General features: G+C 38.4%; 1 protein-coding gene across 1 annotated transcript; it reads right to left on the bottom strand.

Annotated features, from left to right (window-relative positions):
* Nucleotides 1–868: 868 nt before the first annotated feature.
* Adamdec1 (ADAM like decysin 1) lies at nucleotides 869–19,534 on the bottom strand. The gene is made up of 14 exons (XM_006986360.4): nucleotides 19,299–19,534; nucleotides 17,343–17,461; nucleotides 15,907–15,983; nucleotides 14,832–14,910; nucleotides 14,369–14,445; nucleotides 10,422–10,608; nucleotides 10,166–10,222; nucleotides 9,102–9,173; nucleotides 8,660–8,829; nucleotides 8,223–8,304; nucleotides 7,427–7,557; nucleotides 5,462–5,636; nucleotides 2,997–3,082; nucleotides 869–1,772 (listed from the first exon to the last, which is right to left on the bottom strand). The coding sequence occupies exons 1-14, from the start codon at nucleotides 19,384–19,386 to the stop codon at nucleotides 1,766–1,768; spliced, it is 1,407 nt and encodes a 468-aa protein (XP_006986422.1). The 5' UTR covers nucleotides 19,387–19,534; the 3' UTR covers nucleotides 869–1,765.
* Between the last annotated feature and the right edge of the window lie 663 nt (nucleotides 19,535–20,197).

Below are 20,197 nucleotides of genomic sequence, written 5' to 3' on the forward strand. Positions count from 1 at the left end.
AATTAGCACTTAATTCTTAATCTCAGCGATGACTCTCTGAACAATTTTGTGACCTAGTGATGACTACCTTTCCTATATATATTTTCATAAATATTACATTATTGATTTGGTGACATGTCAATTGTGTGCATTCTTTTTGTTATCCAAATATCTATGTTTGTTTTCTCTAAAAGTGGATGGGGAAAAGCCTCAGAGGCCTCAACCCTACACACAAAAAAAACTAGAGGCAAGTGAGTAAAGCTAGGCGTGGGACAGATGGCTCTGCCCAGGGAACAGCACATTAATTGGTTGTGCAGTACCAAACAGTCAGCCCTGCAAACATACACACAAATAGCACAGCATGGACTCAACAGGCTACATTTAGTAATATACGTGTATATATAAATATGCATATGCATGCAATGACAACTGATGAGAAAAGAGACCACAAATTTGAAGGAGAGTGAGGAGGTGTATATGGGAAGGTTTGGAAGGAGGAAAGAGAAGGAAGAAATGTAATTAATTAATCTTAAATGTTGTAATTAACACACTCAAAAAAAAACCCCCACAAAAATGTAGATTTTTTTTCATGATAAGATTTATTTAACAGAATATTTTAGTCCAGCAAGTTTTTAGGACTTGGATTTTACAAAACATTTGGGGCTAAGTGTGACCCTTTTGTGAAAATATCCCGTCTTGGGTTTGAAATGTTATTAGGTAGACTTCGTAAGGAGCTTCCCACTGTGCCCCTCCCCTGCTGCCCACATGTGTATAGGGTGTGAAGGAAATGAGGCAGATTGTTTTTAAGGTGAAAAACAAACAGGATTCTGACTCATGCAAATAAGTTTGAAAATATTCATTTTTGAAAATGACCACACAGGAATCACTATTTTTATTGATAGCATAGTTTATTACATCAAATGAATGAAACCTTACCTTTCCATTTCCACTAAGTTGCAAGCAACACAGATTTCTTAAAATAAATCTTACACCTGACAGTAAGAGAAAACATGAGAAACTCTATTTAATCAGTGAAAAGTGTTTGGATGTAACCAATATTCCATGAGACAGCTAAGCAGGGACTCTTGGGGAGGTAGACAAAGAGAGGAACAGCAAGGGAAGCGAAGAGATTTAGGGTCAAATTACTTGTTATTTTGCAGTTTGGGATTGACTCAACAATTCAGTGGAGTGTGTTGAGGAACGTCAGCAAAGGTTGATTTTCTTTGTTCTCCAAAGACTGAAACTAAAACCACATTTTCAAGGTTCTCACATTCCCACTGCAGATAAAACCTGAACATATAGACAGCATCTCACATCTATTTACTTGTTGGCTGGACTCATAGAAACACAGAAAGCAGAATGAAAGAGGTCTTCCTTCAGTGTCTACTAGAGATTGGCTCCAGGAACACCTAGATACCTAAATCTTTGGACTGGAGGTCCTTTATAAGAACTGGAGTATATTTGCTTACAACTACTGAAATTCTTGTAAATGTTTTGTCATCTTAAGACTGCTTCTAACACCTCTTCAACAAAAAAAAAAATGCTATGCAGATAGTTGTTACATGGTATCAGTTAGGAAATATTGAGAAAAATGTCTACATATTCACTATAGATACGAGTATATTTTGGGATGTTATTGTTCAGGGATTGAAACTACGGGTTCACACATGGCATTCAGAAGCCAGTCTACATAGAAGCACAAAGTGAAACAAGGCAAGACTCCTGGTGTATCAGCTTCTAGACTTTTGTCCTGGCAATGAAGCTTCTCAGCGATGTAGACACTGGATCATTCTCTAATTAAAGAAAAACAAAATACAGAAGCAATGGTTACTATCTGATAAAATATTATAGACTGACACAAATGGAAATGTATAGACTTAAAACAATCCTAGCAAGCACACATTGGGAGAATAAATACATCAGAAGTTTCATGGTTCAAGAAGGAATGGAATTCACCAACCTGTCATCAATCCCACAGTATTTTTCAGAATTAAGACTAGAATTTAAATATCTAGAGTCCAAGCTCAGCGTTCCTCCACTGATGCTGAACTTCCCATTTTACACAGGAAAAGGCGTCATTCTCTATCATTCCAGCCCTCCAAGGAACTAAGGTTTTGTTTGGTTGCTTTGTTCTCCTTATGCATTTCTCTACATGCTGCTTTGAGTCTTGGCATGATTTCCAGAATTCTCTGCAGAGTGGATCCACATCACAGTTCACTGAAGCATTCAACGCTGCCTAGGAAGGAGAGGAGGCGTCTCCATTCTCCTTTGACCTTGTTCCTTCCTGAGGAAGGGCACGGAGTGCTGCTGGAGCTGGTCATTTGATTTTACTCCCCCTGCTATTTTAATTCCTGGAAATGTCTGAGAAAAGGCACAGACCAACTCTTTCCCTCTTGTGTCTCCTGAATCCCAGTGTTCTCACATCTGTTGCTGTTGCAGATTTTATATACAGAGGCTATTTAACATCCAAACAAAAACCTAAATCCCAAATGCCAAGCCATTTGTTTCGCTACCCCCAAATTACACTGATCTCCAGGTCACCCTAAAACAAAACCTTGGATTGTATTCCACTGAGACACTTTAAAAAAAAAATAAACCTGTCAATTCTTACACTCAGTTCTTAATGATTACTGGTTTTCTGACTACCTTATTAACAATACCTATCATTTCTAACAGAGAATGAATTGTGCTTATCAGTCAAGTCTTGTTAGAAATACACTTTAATTCTTTTCATACTACCTATGTTAACTATAGGAAATGACACCAATTTTAGCAGAAGTCCCAGAAGTCCCAGGAACTCTAATCTTATAAATGTCAGGGTAACCCATTTTCTCATACATGTATGACACAGGCTTGGTTTTGTGTGTAATGTGTTCTTGCTTCGCTATAAAATTAAGTCAATTAAAGGTGTAGGTAACTTTGTTTTTAGTATGTTATTGAGCCCAGCAGGACACCTTTTTGAAATCTGAAAGAAAAGTGAGAAAGCATTTGGTGAACTTGGACAAGATGGTACTCACGTGATATGGTTGGATGCTTCTTCTTCACAGTCAGTTTGAGATTTCAGCCTACATGTCAGGGGCTCACAGCAAAGGTTGGTACATTCCTACAAAGAACAAACAAAACAATCCCTGAGTTTAGTACAAGAGAACAGTGAAAGATTTTCTTACTTTGTAAAGTATAATACTTTATTAATTATTTGAGAATTTCATAGGATATATTTTGATCATATTTAGCCCGGCTATTCTCCCTATTTCCCTCCAGATTCACCCTGTTCCTTTCTATTCCCTCTCAACTTTGTGTCCTATTTTTGTTTGTTTTGTTTTGTTTTGTTTTTGAGACAGGGTCTCTCTACATAGCCCTGACTCTCCTAGAACTTCCTATGTAGACTAGGCTGGCCTTGAACTCACAGATCTGCCTGCCTTTGCCTCCTGAGTGCTGCCACCAGAACTGGTTTTCTTTTACTTTTAATAACCCATATTCTCCGAAGTGAGGGTCCATCCACTGCAGTGCAATCACTTGTTATGGGGATAACCAACTGCTTTCTGATTGGATACAGGAGGAAACTCATGCCTGGCACTGGGAACCTGGCCAAGAATCCATGGCCAAGGAGCTTACAGGACTGCTATTGTTATCCTGCTCGCTGGACACAATCAAACTTACCACTACATTCATATTTCTACGTCCATGGATTAGTGCAGCTCTCAGGCCTTATCAGAAAAGTTAACCCTTTTAAACCTATTTGCTCTGTTGTACCAATTCCAGTGACCATAACCAGGGAGAACCAATGATAGGAAGAAATGCTGCACTCAGTGAACACTGTCATTAAACATCAAGAGGGGAAAAATCACAAAGAATTTCCTCAAATGAGTTTTGTCTAGAAGGTATTGAACTTAAATCTGTTGAAATTTTCAAGGATGAACATTGGTGTACTGTCCAGTGAAAATAGAGGAAATTTTTCAAATTAAAATTAAATTTTGTTTACCATGCCTGGATAATAATGTTATTGAGACGTGTAATGATCTCACACACACACACACACATACACACACACACACACACACGCACACACACACACACACGCACACGCACACACACACATGCACAGATGCACACATGCATGTGCATGCACAAACACACATTTATATTAGTTAAACTCCATTTTATCAATAGAATACCTGTATTTCAACTATGAGTTTTCTTAGTCCAAAATGTAAGGTTGCCTGATCATACAGATTAAAAGAAATATAATCCACCAAATTAAGGGAACAGCTGCTGATATTTTGGTAAGCAGCAAAATTAGTAGATAATTTTGGCAGCCAAAACTGAAGCATTTAAACATGATTTCCTATTTATGCACACTGTGGGTAAATGATAGATCATCATCATAAAAAATATAGGGAACAAATAGCAAAAAACCCACCCAATAAAATAAAGGATAGAGCAAAGAGTATCATGTTCATTTATGGGAAGTTTACTAAATACCATGAGACAAAGAAAAGATATGAAGATATAATAACTAAAAAGTATAGACTGTATTTTCTTGTGTATGGGATATAATTACCTACATAAAATAAATTGGGGTCAACTCTTAAAGATATTTGATAAGTCACTAAGATAATAGTAAAATGACATTATGAATAATAACAATAATCAATGATTTATATCCTATGTCAAAAGCAAACCTTAGACAGCACAAAAGAAAATATGAAAATTCTTCCAAACAAGTGATCAAATTCTGAACAATTACATTAAGAATCTGATACACAATTTAAACTTCTGAATAAATGATCTGATGCACAGAAACCTAAGATGCTTTCTGCACTGTCAAAAATCATGGCTAGATCACAAGTTTCACATGGAGTTACCAGTTATTAGCCTGAAACTTGGAAATTTCCTGGTGACTACAAGGAATGCGGCAGGCTGTGGGTAACTGCTCCTTCTTTATATTTGACTTGGTGCAATTGTGTTATAAACAGATGCTGGTGGTTTTTTTTTTCTTTTCTTTCTTTTTTTTTTTTGTGTGTGTGTGCATGTGGATGTGTGCTTTTCACAGGATGGTTAACTAAAATGAAAAGCAAAGCACAAGGTACTAACAAATCTGTGTCACACTCTGATATCAAGTTCATTTCCAGAACTAATTTCCAAAGGAACACTGTGAAAAGAAAAGGGGGTTTGAAGAGATGGCTCAGCAGCTAAGAGTACTTGCCAAACCATCTTGAGGATGAAGTTTCAGATCTTAAAACCCATCTTTGCCAGTTCAAAACCACCCATCTCTCTGGTTCCAAGGGGTTTGACACCCTCTCTTGAGTCTCTATGTTATGTGTATGCACATAAACATACAAACTCTCTCTCACACACACCACAAATAAACATAAAGTCTTTTAAAGAAGAAAATGGAAAATGAAAGTGTATAACTTTTACCCCAGTTATTCTGCTTTAAAATCTTAATAAATACAACTTCAAACCTCGTGTATTTTCATACCTCAGGAGAGCCACAGTCACAAACTTCCTCCTCTTCCAGAAGTTGGTTCCCACATGTTGGTTTTATTATATTTTTAGGATTAGGTGCCGACAGCAGACACCTTGAATTTCTAGATGAAAGGAATCCTTGAAAGAGTGAGCGGCTGGCAGTACTGAAATCCTTGGGGAATTTTGAACTGTAACAGAAAAAACAGAATAGCTAGCATTATATACGGTATAGAAGCTTGTGGCTGATAAGTAAGTAGAAAAATCTAATGTATTTCACTGTGGGACCCAGTCCAGTGGAAACTCCAAATTTAGTCACTCTCCAGAACATCTCTATCCTGCCTATGGTGGGTGGTCATCTGTATCCTGCCTGTGGTGGGTGGTCAACTCTATGCTGTCTATATTGAGTAGTCAAATCCATGCTGCCTATGGTGGGTGGTCATCTTTATCATGCCTATAATGGGTGGTCATCTTTATCATGCCTATAATGGGTGGTCATCTCTTATCTGACCTATGGAGGGTGGTCATTTATAGCCTGCTTATGGTAGGTGGTCATCTCTATGCTGCCTATGGTGGGTGGTCATCTCTTATCCTACCTATGGAAGGTGGTCATCTCTATCATGCCTATGATGGGTAGCCATCTCTACCCTACCTATGATGGTTGGCCATTTCTATGCTGCCTATGGTGAGTACCCATCTCTATGCTGCCTATGATGGGTGGTCATCTCTATGCTGCCTATGATGGGTGGTCATCTCTATCCTGCCTATGGTGGTTGGTCATCTCTATCCTGCCTATGGTGAGTACTCATCTCTATGCTGCCTATGGTAGGTGGTCATCTCTTTACTGCCTATGGTAGGTGGCCATCTCTATCCTGCCTATGGTGAGTACCCATCTCTAAGCTGCCTATGGTAGGTGGTGAAGCATGTGTAGTATTCTAATTGAATGTTTTCTCCAAGTGATCCAGAAGCAGAGAGGAGAGAATTTAAATCCTCATTGTGATGGTCCTAGTTGCATTTCTCTGAGAAAATACCCTGAAAAAACTTAGGAGATAAAGGGAATTCAAAACAGCTAGTCACATCATATCCATCAGGGGCAAAGAAAAATGGATGGATGCATGCAGCTCTATTTCTCTACTCTTATGTAGTTCAAGACCCTTTTTCCAGGGAGTAGTGCCACCCAAAGTTGGCTGGGTCTTACCACATCAATTAACTTACTTAAGACAATTCCCAACAGACCCATAAGTCAACCCAACATGAAATCCTTCATTGAGAATCTCTTCCCAGATCATTATAAATTGTGTCCAGTTAGCAATGAGATACTAAAGTTAATACAGGTAGGCTGCATGCCCAGCAGTAGATGACTAACTGTAACAAGAGTTCACAATTATCCAAAGTAACAAGAGAGACGAGTGTTACCATTGTTATCATCTACTCAGCTCACACTGAGGGCTGACCAGTGAGAGATGACAATCATGATATAGTTAAAGGAAATAAATGGAGGTTCCTATGATCTACAGGCAAACTTTTAATTTGTGAGCATCTCAAGAACAAAAGATGCTATATCCATGTTTTTTTTCTATCTGAAGTTTTGGTAAAATAACTGGAATTACCAGATAATAAATGAATATGTTAAAAATCAACTGCTCAGTTGATGATGGTGATAAAGATAATATCTTGGCTATCTTGGAATAAAATTATCATCATAACCAGGATAGTGTTTTTAGGAAATATGGTGCCAATTTAAATAAGAACAGCCTTAAGTTAAAATGGTGTAGTTACCATACTGATAAACTCTATGGTGGGATATTTAGAAATATTAATGAATGATCCTTGAATTTGGTAAAATATATGCATGAAGAATTCTCAGGTTGAATTAAGAGGATACCCAGCCTTTGTGGAAAGGTGCCCCTACCACATATGCACAGTATATTTATTTAGGAGTGGGGATTTCTCTCTTCACTTTGGGATGATACCATCTTACCTCAGGTACTGATTCATCACACAGCTGCCAGAGGGACACTTGGTGCTGTATACAACATCCCTCATACCGAGGGCATGGCCCAATTCATGGGACATCACTGCTACGAGAGCCACATTATTCTTTCCTTTGGCCTGGACAAATAGAAGAACCTGTTACTTCTTATTTTATTCAGCTATTTCTCAGTCATTGTCAATGGGTAAGTGTCTAATACTTGAAAGAGAAAGAATAGTGTATCCTTAAGTTCATTTTTCTGCCATTGCTTTTTGCCTAGTGTATTTGAGATGACTGGATCCTAAGAATACTCAGTGCTCAAGTTCAATCAAGAATACTGAGTTATTAAACACTGAATTCTCAATAAACGAGGGTTAGATTAATTGCACTCTCTATGGAAAGAACTATTAGATGTCAAGGTGTGGACATGCATCTGTAAAAATGTGGTTGTAATCCTTATGCCATTGGTAGCAGTGGGCACACAATGCCTTACATGCACCCCTTTCCTTCTCTGACCTCTGACCAGCTATATCAAAGGATTCATTTAGAGTTACCTGAGGCCACAGAGGGACCCTGGCTCCCGTTTTTGTCTCAACATTGTGGTCCACATTCTTTAATACAAACTGAAGTATGAGGCCTTTGTCAAGGCTAACATTTCACAGCCCACGGACTCTTTATTGCAATGGACAAAAATGGTTTCATTTCTAGTTTGATTTATCAATTCAGCTGACTGCTGTGGTATAGGACATAATGCTCATCTTCATAGAGATGGAATCATGAGATATCTTAGTAGAAGTGTACAAACCTCAACAACAGACACTGAAGATGTAGAACACAAGGAATTCGCAGCTGCCATTCCTGCACGTCTATTGAGGAAGCCAGATCCACTGTGTGAAAGGTAGAGAGGCCCCATCACAATCTGACTCTGGAAACCAACAACTTTGGCAATGATCTTATAGAGCCCTGTTGGTGTATCCTAGCTTTCTGTATGTTAATGAGGGCCTGGCACATCTTCTACCATATCACAGACCCACAATTACAATTGCATTGAAGAATGTGTTTTATTGATCTTATAAGGACCTTCAAATAATTCATGTGTCTATTTCTAATAGCATTAAGTGGTAATAAAGTCATTTACAACTTATTGAAGGGATATGACTGAGCAGAAATTCTTGTCAAGAAGTCCTGGAGATAACCACCCACTCTTCTGTCATATCCCTGCCCTGGCAAGAAGGAATTCACCTGAGAAGCTGGGCATGGTTATGGATCTTCTTTTTTCCCAGGATAGAGTAATGCCATTTAAGGAAGCTTTGGAATGTGGCACCAATCCTGGGTTCCACCTTTATCTTATCACTATCAGACCAGATTTCCATATCCACCAAAGACACTTGAATATCTATGGTTTTGTAAATCTGTGGGGAAAAAAAACAAACATTTTTTTCATTAAAACACTCAGGATTAGTTTTAATACTCTTGGTGACCACAAGTAATAGATAAAGGGATGCAATAGACATCATCATTTTCCATCTTGAAAACAGAAATTCTAGGAGATGCCTTTGTTACTGTATATGATTTTCACTTTGATGAGCTCTCACCCTTGGGTGACTCTTAGCCCCACACAGTGGAAGTCACAGGGAAGCCCCAAGCACAGACGTGGAAACACACATCATGACAAATGCCTTACCACATTGAGCAGATCCATCACCTCAAACACAAGGCTTCTTATCCGAGTCACATTCCCATTATACATCTTATACTGAAAAATAGATAATATAAGAATACAAAATTAAAATAGAAAATTGAAGTGAGAGACTGATGGGTACAGGATTTACAGGTTTTCTTATTCATCTTTAAGTTGAATACATCAAATCAATAGTTTAAAGTTGAATACATCAAATTAATAGTTTAAATATTTTGCATTCACTCAATAACATTTTAGGTTTGATTATGAGGCAACATAAGTTCTAGCTTCTTTATATTTATGTTTCTGTAAGTTGTATATAGTTTTGTGTTCATATTTACATAATACCTATTAAATTGACATTTATATTTTATGGTAAAATATTAAAACTATCTAGTACTTTAGTAAAATATTTTTCTTTAATTTTTTTTGTGGTTGATTGCTTATAGGTATGTGACAGTTAGCTTTTGTCAACTTGACGCCATATAGAGTCACCTAAGAAGAACCTCAGTTGAAGAATAGCCTTCATCAGATTGGCCAGTGGGGATCTCTGTGGAGCATTTTCTTGATTGCTTATTGATGTGGGAAGGCCCAGTTCACTGTGTGCTGTACCAGCCCTAGGCAGGTGAACGCAGACTGCAGAAGAAAGGCAGCCGAGCAAGCTGGGGAAGCAAGTGAGTAGCAATGCTCCGCATGGTCCTCACCTCAGGTCTTGCCTAGAGTTTCTGCCTTGGCTTCCCTTCGCAATAGGCTGTAAGCCAAACAAACCCTTCCCTCCCCAAGATGCATCTGGTCATGGTGTTTACCACAGCAACAGAAATCAATCTAGAACATAGGTATATGCTATTAAGTCTATTGCCGTTATATAAATATTTGGTGATCAACTGATAATAAATCGGATGGAATGGGTGAAAACTGTTGTCAACAAAGCAGCTGAAGCAGCCAAGAAATCTAGTTGAACAAAAATGCATTGCTAACTAAAAAAAAGTTCATGGCTTCTTTTACTTTTAAGTTGACTTATAAGTTGAGAGAACTAAGAAAGAGGTACAGCCATGTTATGTACTCACAAAGGCATTATCCAGCACCAAGAAGAGATTGACGTATTTCTGTCCTTGAAGAAAGTCCTGTTGCAAATAACAAGAGAATCTCATTAATAATGATCTCTATTGACATCTCTATTTACACTTTTCCCTCCAAAATATTTTTTTAAAAAAGAAGTAAATAGAGGCTTTGCATATACCAGTCATTTCTGAATATATCTGTGTATCTTATATCCTTTCTTAGACAGTCAAAATACATAGGCTGTAAGAAAGCCATACTCACATTTGAGCTTGTTAAGGACCTGGAAATTCGAAGATGGCTTCGTTTCCTGCCAGCATGCTTCTCACCATGCTTGTAATTAACTGTGTCTGGTTCCCCCTGGCTGATTGGAAGGATGGCATGTTCTCCCTCATCTGTGCTCTGTAGAGGTTTTATCTGATATCTCTGATCATGATGTGTGAAGTACCCTCTGTGGGATATAAGGTTTTTTTTTTTTTAGGATGACCTGCCATGCCCATTCATACATCCCACTCAGAATAGAGTGATAACTCTCCCTCAATTCCAGTTTTACACGTAAATCTTCAGTCATAGACCTTGAAAATGACAGGTATTCATTCAAATTACAATCAGCATTTGCCCAATATTTAAATGAAGCCTGTGTCATTAGGCACTAGGGTCAAAAATTAATAATGGGATCTCATGAAACAGAAAAGCCTGTGTACAGCAAAGGACACCATCATTCAGACAAAGTAGCAGGCTATAGAATAAAAAAAGATTTTTACCAACTACACATCCAATAGAGGACTAATATCCAAAGTATATAAAGAACTAAAAAAAGATATCAAGAAAAAAACAATTTAAAAATAGAATAAAGATATAAACAGAATTTTCAAAATAGGAAAATCAAATGAATGAGAAACACTTAAAGAAATATTCAATATCCTTAGCCATCAGGGAAATGAAAATCAAAATTACTTTGACATTTCGTCTTTCACCTGTCAGAATGGATAAGATCAATAAAACAAATGACCATTCATGCTGGGAGAAATGAGGAGTAAGGGGAACAACCATCCATTGCTGGTGGGAGTGCAAACATGTACAGCCACTATGGAAATCAGTGTGGCAGTCCCTCAGAAAGACTGAAGCCAATCTACTTTAAGATCCAGCCATACCACTCTTGGACATATATCCAAAGGGCACTTCATCCTACCACAAAGACACTTGCTCAAGCCTATTCATTGCTGTTCTATTCACAATAGCCAGAAATTGGAAACAACCCAGATTTCTCTCAACAGGTGAGTAGATTTTTTTAATGTGGTACATTTACACAATGAAATAGTACTCAACTTTAAAAAAAATAACATCATGAAATTCGCAGGTAAATAGATGAGAGTAGACAAATAATCATCCTGAGTGAGGTAACCCAGACCCAGAATAACAAATATTGTGTTTATTTGTTTATATGTAGATATTAGCTATTGAGCCAATAATCAAGCTACAATCTGTAGAACCACAAGGTTAGGTATAAAATAAAGTGTTGGGGGGAAAGATCTCTCTAGGTAAAGTAGATAGTTATGGATGGATGAAAGACTGAAATGGGAGGTTCAACAGGGGAGGGGAGAGAAGAAAGGATGAATGAGGTAATATGGGGAGAGACAGCTAAAATTAAGGGCCATTTGAGGGAGAGTATGAAAAAAAAACCTAGTACAGGAAAATACAGACATACATGAAGGGGATCTAGATGAAATCACCAAATAACTGGGGGGACAAAGCCCCAACTGGCCATCTCTTGTCACCAAACAAAGCTTCTCAGGGATTAGATAATATCTAATTGAATTGTTGGGCAAAGGGGTCTCATGGGAACCCCCAAATAACCCACGCTGTTGCCAAGGATACAGGTTGTTCTCCACAACTGACAGCTAGGCCCCATTGCTAATGACAGTACCACACAACTAATTGAATATGGGGAAGTGGAGTTGGTGCCTACATAGAACCTTTACCACTATGAGCTGTCATCTTTGGTACAAGAAGATGCTCTGCATGCTACCAAAAGAGAAATATAAACACCAACACAACCCCAAACCCTTTGATCTACAATGGTGTTCTGCCTACAAGATATGTTAGTGCAAAGGTGGCACAAAGCTTATGGATGTAACCAGCCAATATCTGATTAGACTTAAGGCCCATTCCATGAGATACTTGACACTGCTTAGGAGACCAAGAGCATGAGACTAGATAGCTCAGGGACCTAGGGTAAAATCAAATACTATTGTTCTAAAGAAAAATTGTCAATATGAAATGATTCCTAATGACATTCTGCTCTACTCATAAATCAGTGTCTTGCTCAGCCATCATCAGAGAAGCTTCCTCCTGAAGCAGATGGGAACAAATACAGAGACCCACAGCCAGACACTACACAGAGAGTGAGAGACCCTGCAACACTCAGCCCTAAATGGGAGATCTTGGTCAAATTCCTCCCCTCAAGGCTTAAAAGGAACCCTGAGGAAGAAGAGTCAGAAATAGTGTAAGAATCAGAGGGGATGGAGGACACCAATTTAAAAAGATCTTCTAAATCAACTCACAAAGGCTGAGAGAGCATGTGCAGGGTCTGCATAGGTCTGCAGCAGATAGGATCCTAGAGCTAAAAGGAGAAGTGGACACATGTCCCCATCTCCAACTCAGACGCCATCTCCTTTGATAACCACTTGCAAATGAAAATTCAGCTTTCTCCAAGGGAGTCTCACTGGGGAAAAAAAACTACTCTTAAGAGTAAGCTGCACACCCAGCTACTTGCCAAAAGAAAAGGAACTCAGTGTTACCATTGGAGGTTTTGTCTCATAATTCCATGTTAGGGCTTTACAATACATACATACGTGTGTGTGTGTGTGTGTGTGTATGTATGTGTGTGTGTATGTGTGTGTGTATGTGTGTGTGTGTACATGTGTATTTTATTTTATTTTATTTTACTTATTTTTTCTCTTATTTCTCTTATTTTATTTTTAATTTATATGTCTTTGCATATGTATTTATGGTTTCCCATTTAGTGGTTTTTATAGGATTACTGAGAGTGAGAATGAGTGGTTGTCTGTGTCTGCATCAGTTTCTTGTGTCTCTTCTTGGGCTCTTTTCCTTCTGTTTTTTTTTTTTTGTTATTTTATCTTATTCCTATGTATTAGTTTTTGTATTGCCATAGTATAGCGTAGTATAGTATAACATAGCATAGTGTAGTATAGCGTAGTATAGTATAGTACAATATAGTATAATTATGCCTTAGAATCCTGTTTATTTCCTAATAAGAGACAGAAAGGAGGTAGACCTGGATGGGTGGAGATGGTGGAGGAACTGGGAGGAGTAAAGTGAGGGGAAAGCCATAATCAGGACATATGTGAGGAAGAAAAGGCTATTTTCAATAAATGTAAAAAAATGTGAAGTCTATGCCATTTACCAGAGTAGCCTCAAGAATTACTAAAATGAAGTAATTCCAAAGAATTTGGAGTTAACACCATGAGTCTATTAAATATTCTCCAACAGTTTGCTTATTCATTTGTCAAACATTTCTTGGCAGTTTCTATGAACAGAGTGGAAAACGGAGTAAATGACTATTTAGACATTCAGAACTCTAGAGAGAACAACAAAAGTTCTTTTAGAACTGCTGGGGAACAAATTGGGACTAAGAATAGCTTAAAGGCTCCTTTTCTCTGAAGATAATTAGCTTAGAACTAGAAAGTGACTCCATATGTTGACACACTGTAAAGCCGTTGTAAACGCCAGTAAAAAACTATGTCCTGTAGGCACTTTTATAATATAGAAAAAGTGATGTCATGTTAAATATGAACCATGCTAGAATAACAATTACATGTTTTATTTCACATTTTAATCACAAGAGAGACTTAAAAAAAACTACACACACGACATGCTAGTTAAGAAAACATGATAGACACAATAGATTCCAGGAGTGAGGTAGATGAACTTGGTAATGGACACAGATATGGTTGAGGTCCAGTGTTCAACTTTGACAGAGCTGGGACTGACTTCTAGAAGAACAGTTAATGAAGTGACTGTACCATGGTAGTTTGCTCTTCAGTTTACCATAGAATCCAGTGGTTTATGGATTAGTGACGAACAAAAACAATCCAAATAGTAAGAAGACAACAGAAGATATGGGGAAGACTTAAGGCTGTGTGACAAAAAGTCTCTTAGTATTTAATATGCTCTATGACAGTTCTCACCTCAGTCCATCACATGTACTGATACTGGCAAGAGAGTCCCTTGCATTCAAGATGTGGCCTTCGTAGTAGCAGGGTTTCTGGGGTAGAAAATATATTCCACTACTTAAATGTAGACATTTTACACACACACACACACACACACACACACACACACACACACACACACATGCACACACACGCAGGTACACACACATACAAAATAAATAAATACACAAATAATAAATAAATAAATATTTTTAAATGACTTTAGTTAAGTATATGGGGGTGTCTAATTGAGTGTGTAGGTACATTAGCATTGTGTGTATGAGTGTTGCTGTGTGTCCACTCTTATCTTTGAAAAGTTGTCTCTCTGACCATGGATAACCACTTATCTTCCCAGTCATTTGATGCATTTAAAAGCTATCCTCAGGCCTATGTATTTTACAGGGCAAATGGCCGATCCCAGGATGGATTCAGAGCCTACCACATCCTGAGAGCGTCTGGTCACCTCCTCTCCTCTGGCTGAGTAAGATGTTTCAGTGCAGTCTTGCCCCAGAAGATGCCTGTGGAGAGTAGAAAGCTGCATAATGCACTCATGATACCAATAAATACTGATTTATCTGACATCATCTTCTGTACTATGGGAATAACTGTGTATACAGTGAGACCGAGTTGACTTTTGACCATTGATCTTTTGCCAACATTGGGACTTTCCTAGTAAAATAAATCAAAGCATGAAGTTACACTTATTAACCCAAAGCGGGGAATTCATTCAATTACTTTTCACCTGCGGGTTCATCTTCAAACATGAATGGGTAGAGTCCTGATGGGATTCTTTGGAGCAAAGACAGGGACTTTGGAGGGTGCTGAGTCACAGGTATGGGTAGGAGACCAACAAAGGAGGCTTACTGACTGTTAGAAAACTCGTGGTACCCCTTCTCTCTTCCCCCAGAATCTATCTCTAGGTTGTGTACCCTGATTCAGGCTTGGGGTAATCTTGTGAATGTATGGGTGGGTGGGTGGTCTCTGTATGTGCATGTTTGTGTGTAATTGCATATGTTGCAGCGTATACATGGAGATCAGGGGACAAACTCCTATGAGAGTCCTCACCTCCCACCTTGTTTGAGACATCTTTATCTCTTGTCTCACTGTGTAAGAAAGGCCAGCTTCTAGAGGGTCTACTGTATCTGCTTCTTATTGGGCATAGGAGCCCCTGTGGACATTTATGGGAGATTGTCTTGGGTGCCTTAACTGATGTGGGAAGACCAAGCCTGAAAGAGCACTGTATGACACCATTCCTGGATTTGGGGCCTTGGAGTGTGTAAGAATAGGCAGGGTTAGCTGAGCAGGAAACATGCTTCAAGATCCTGCCACTATGATTCCCCACAATGATGAACTCCAGCCTGGAATTGTAAGCCAAAGTAACCCCTTTCACCTCTAATATGATTTTGTCAGGATATTTTTATCACAGCCACAGAAATGAAGCTACAGCCAAGAAGTGTCTCAGTATTCTGATAACGCAACCAGTGGCTGGACTTTAAGGAAGTGATGCTCCTTACTTGGTTCTCTTTAGGTGAAAGATAATTTCTTCTCCATTTAGTGTGATCTGATATTGAACTTCAGGCGCATATCTTTCCTGAAAATATTTAATAAAGTAGTTATGAGTACATAGTTCTCAGCTAATCTAAAAATTATAACTGTTATCTATCACATGTCAGTTATGTACACTATGCATTTGACTAGCAGAAATACAGAAGTTTAAAGCATTTCTCTTACATCTTATCTCCTATATCTAAAATAGATGTAATTTGTATATTAATAATGGATTCCTAAAATATAATCCCTTGACAGCCACATACATTAATCTACCTCTAATCTGTGACACAGAGATTTGTCATTTGCTTTGAATATATATATATATGTATATATACACACACACACATATATATATATATATATATATATATATATATATATATATATATACTACCTGTGTACCATAATACCATAATAAATTACCAACAGGACAAGAAAGCATCATATCGTGAAATATATTTCCATTGAAATACATTTTAAAATGGTTTTAAAAATCCACTAAGAATTAAGTGATAAACATTACAGAATGAGGGCACATTGGCAACATGGTAGAATACCTTTCTACATTGCAGAAAAGTATAATCACTGGGGAGTGGATGGGCAAGGAGAAGGCAGGAGTGTGAAAAGGCTGGAAGGAAAGAGCGCCTCCTTCTAGAACTATCTGTCTTGCTTGCGAGTACCCACAAATTTGAGGGCACATCCAAGAAGCTTTGTCAAGTTGGGCAGTTGCTTCTCTGATGTTAAATTATAACCAAGTCCTGAGAAGTCATGGCTGTCTCTCCTCCTCAGGGTTAAGATGAGACTGCTGATCAGGCCACAGCACCTGTGGCAGCCCCTCCTCTCTCACAGATACTGACACCCATATCCTCCCTAGAGCACGAGCTTTAGCTAACAGACTTCCAGGTGTCCAGATTCCCCACCTAAGGAAGTAAGCTTACAACCTGGGACACTTTGAAGGGCTACCCCTGGCCAAGCATCCTGTTCCCAGCCTCCTTCCTTGCTCTCTGGGAATCAAAGAGCTTGACTGTAGACTCCTGTTGTAGAAACCCCAATTTCCTCAGAAACCTATAAGAGGGAACCCTTAAACTTTCCTCTTGAGCATGATTCCATTTCAGAGACCTGTCATGTCTATCTTTGGTGCTGGGGCATGAACTCCCTTAAGACACCTAGCCATACTGTTGTCTTCCTATTTGTTTGCCTGTGGTTTAAGGATGTTTCTGATAAACTTCATACCCCAATAACCCTTCTGTGTCCCCCTTGAGCATCACATCTCAGAATCTTCAAAAGCTGAGCTCATAGAGGGACTGCGAGATGAAGCTGCTGGAAGTTGACTGTGATATCACACTACTCCCCAAAGCCCTTCATTTTTGTCTGCAGGGGATTGTGACATATGACTTACCTCTTTGCCATATCTCTCTGTCTGATTGTTCTCAGTCCCTCTTCTGTGTGACACGGGTATTTTTTTAGGATGAACTATTTCATGGAGCTTTAATTCAGGGGCTGACTTTGTATCTATCACTAGAAAAAGCCAGAAAACATTGGTAAGAAAGACTGACCGTGTTTTGACTTGTTTGGTCCATTGCTTTGTCCTGTGGACATGAATTAACCATTCAAAACAGATAGATTGCTCCCCTGCTTCAATTTCAATGACAAAAGGATTGTTTCATGTCTCCCTAACTTCTAGAACAACATGGAAAACTGTGTACCTCCTTGTAGATAAGCAGTTCATCTTGTATTAAGAACATTGATTGGTAAATCCGGACTCTGCCTATAGTAACTGAGGACATTCCTTTGCAGTCCTCTTCAACTTGCAATTTCTCTGACCACCCTCTCCAAAAATGAAGATTTCCATGTGCAAGTAACACTTTACTCTTAGGAGAGACCCTATTCCCAATGATTTTGTGCCTCTGTTGACAATAAGCCAAGATGATCTTTCTTTACAGTTTTACCCTCAAAACTGTAGATCTCACAGGATATAAAGCTCTTATTGACCTTTCTCAGAGAAAATTTAAAGAAATGGAGAGCACATGGGGAAATTTTTTTTATAATAAAAGGTTCTTCTTAATGTACTTCAAGTTATGCCAGATAGACAGTTTCTCTTATTTACAAATGATAAGGAAAGAAATGATTCAGAGTCAAAATTTGTGGCTTGCTATCCTAGCTAAGAGGCTTAATGAAACTCACTCTGCCTTCCTATCCCTTGTTGTCTATATAGATTAGCATAAAAGCTGCACATAGAAACTGTGAAACTCTGCGGCCCTGTCACAGAAAAATGAAGGCACATCTTTTCTCTTTTTTTGGGAATTCTGCAATTGTTCACATAGGCCAATCAGCCCATTGAATGCTTGTGTTTCCACAGCTTTGAGACAGAGTCTTAATTAGGGCAATCAGTTCTTTAGTGGTGAGACACTTAGCTAAGTTATTGTGCAAATAGCACGCATAGTTGTGACCACAGAGTTCACTGACTAAATGGACTTAAAAAATTTCATTCGTATGGATGTTTACATGATGCAATTATTGTCAATGTTATTCTGCTTTACCATCTCTTTGGGAACCTCATGAGGGATTAACAATGTAAGAAACATATGAGAAATACAAAGACTACAGCCAACCCTAGACAAGAACCTTTGCATAGGATCATTGAACAAGTAGTGACTGTTTGAGCTTAGATAAATTCCTAGCTGCAGCCTTCAACTGTTTCAGCAGAAGATTTATTGTGTACATGTTTGTGAATGGAGATGTGCAGACTCCCAGCATCTGACTCTTAAACATGATTGTGATGCCACCACTAGCAAGATAACCAGTAGTAAGGAAGCTGATAATGGTTATCAAGTTGTTGGTTAATCTCTCAATAGTCAGCTTTGAAGGGAGAAAGAGTTACCTTTCCAGGATTTTTCTTTTGACTATGCCCTACTACTGAGAATCCTTCCCTACGACTGAGAAATATCCCAAAGTACCAATAAATAGGCTTTATTAATGACTATATCAATACAGTTTCACTAACTAACATAAATCTAAATAGAGTAATAAATCAACATTTGTTTCATCTATTTTGAAAAATGTCATATCATATATAAGCATGATTTTTATTTAATGAAGTATATGAGATTTGAAAAAAGTGAGCTTTAGAATACGTTTCACATGTGATCTAAAAAATAACCATCATCCATACACATGTATGTATAAACTGCTATGAATGTATATAAGTATATAGTTTACTTCAGGAGACAAAGATACAAGAAATATACTGTGTAAACTGTACTGACCTTTGCACTGTGAGTGAAAAGGTCATTTTTCTCATGTGTATATTCATCAAATAATCTGATTTTTTTCCCTATAAGATGTCTACACTTACCTTGAGTTTGAATGATGAGCCAAAGGACAGAAAGCAGGACCCAAGACATGCTGGCTTCTGTGGGTAGCTGAGAGGTCCCAGGCAGCATACAGTTATGCTCTCTCCAGTGGCCAGTTCTGTCTCCCTCTAGTTCTCTTTAGGAGTTGAAAAGGAACATAGAGTCTCGAATTTTACTTGTGAGGTTAATGGATGTTTCCTAATTGTGTTGTGGACTAGCCAGTGAACTGCAGCATCAAAATCCTGAGAATGTCCCTCCCTTGAGAACAATGTTTACATCTGTAGGGAGGCTCATTAAGGGCTCTCAGCTGGGCAGCTGCTCCCCTTGAGTTCTACCCTGATAGGATTGTGAAGGCTGAGACTCAGGGCCCAAGCACTTAATTACACATACATTTGCAAATGTATAAAATGTCACTATCGTGCCCATATTTTAAGAAACTGGCACAGAAAGCATACCGTCTTTTAATTTTTTTCTTTTATTTTACACATATGGGTACTTTGCCTGCATGTATTTCTGTGCATTGCACACACATGTGTGGTTCCTACTGAGGCCAAAAGAAGGTGTTGGGTCTCCTGGAACTGGAGTTACAGATGGTTGTGAGTTGCTAAGTGAGTGCTGGGGATTATTGATTTAGGTCCCCTGGAAGAGCAGCCAGTGCTCTTAACCACTGAGCCATCTCCCCAGCCCCAAGTGTATCATCTTAAAAACAGCACCCGGCAAAATCTTGCAAACTTTAATAATATAAATTTCTCTGTTTTTAAATGTTAAAAGGAGATTCTGGTAATATCAACTACAAAGTTTCTTTCAAAGTACCTATGAGGTTAGACAGACACATAGGCATATGCACACACATACAGAACTGCAAGGAGACTCACATGTGTAAACAGTCTGAATAGTGTTA

Source organism: Peromyscus maniculatus, chromosome 9 (genome assembly GCF_049852395.1).
Source record: "Peromyscus maniculatus bairdii isolate BWxNUB_F1_BW_parent chromosome 9, HU_Pman_BW_mat_3.1, whole genome shotgun sequence".
Taxonomy (NCBI): domain Eukaryota; kingdom Metazoa; phylum Chordata; class Mammalia; order Rodentia; family Cricetidae; genus Peromyscus; species Peromyscus maniculatus.

What these genes read in the sequence shown, in the direction of transcription:
- Adamdec1 (XM_006986360.4), bottom strand. Translation starts at nt 19,386, where the DNA reads ATGCTGCCTGGGACCTCTCAGCTACCCACAGAAGCCAGCATGTCTTGG. An exon ending in AGTACATGTGATGGACTGAG is followed by an intron (nt 10,609 to 14,368) that starts GTGAGAACTGTC and finishes TATATCCCACAG; the next exon opens with AGGGTACTTCACACATCATG. An exon ending in CTTCAGTGTCTGTTGTTGAG is followed by an intron (nt 7,558 to 8,222) that starts GTTTGTACACTT and finishes CTATTTGTCCAG; the next exon opens with GCCAAAGGAAAGAATAATGT.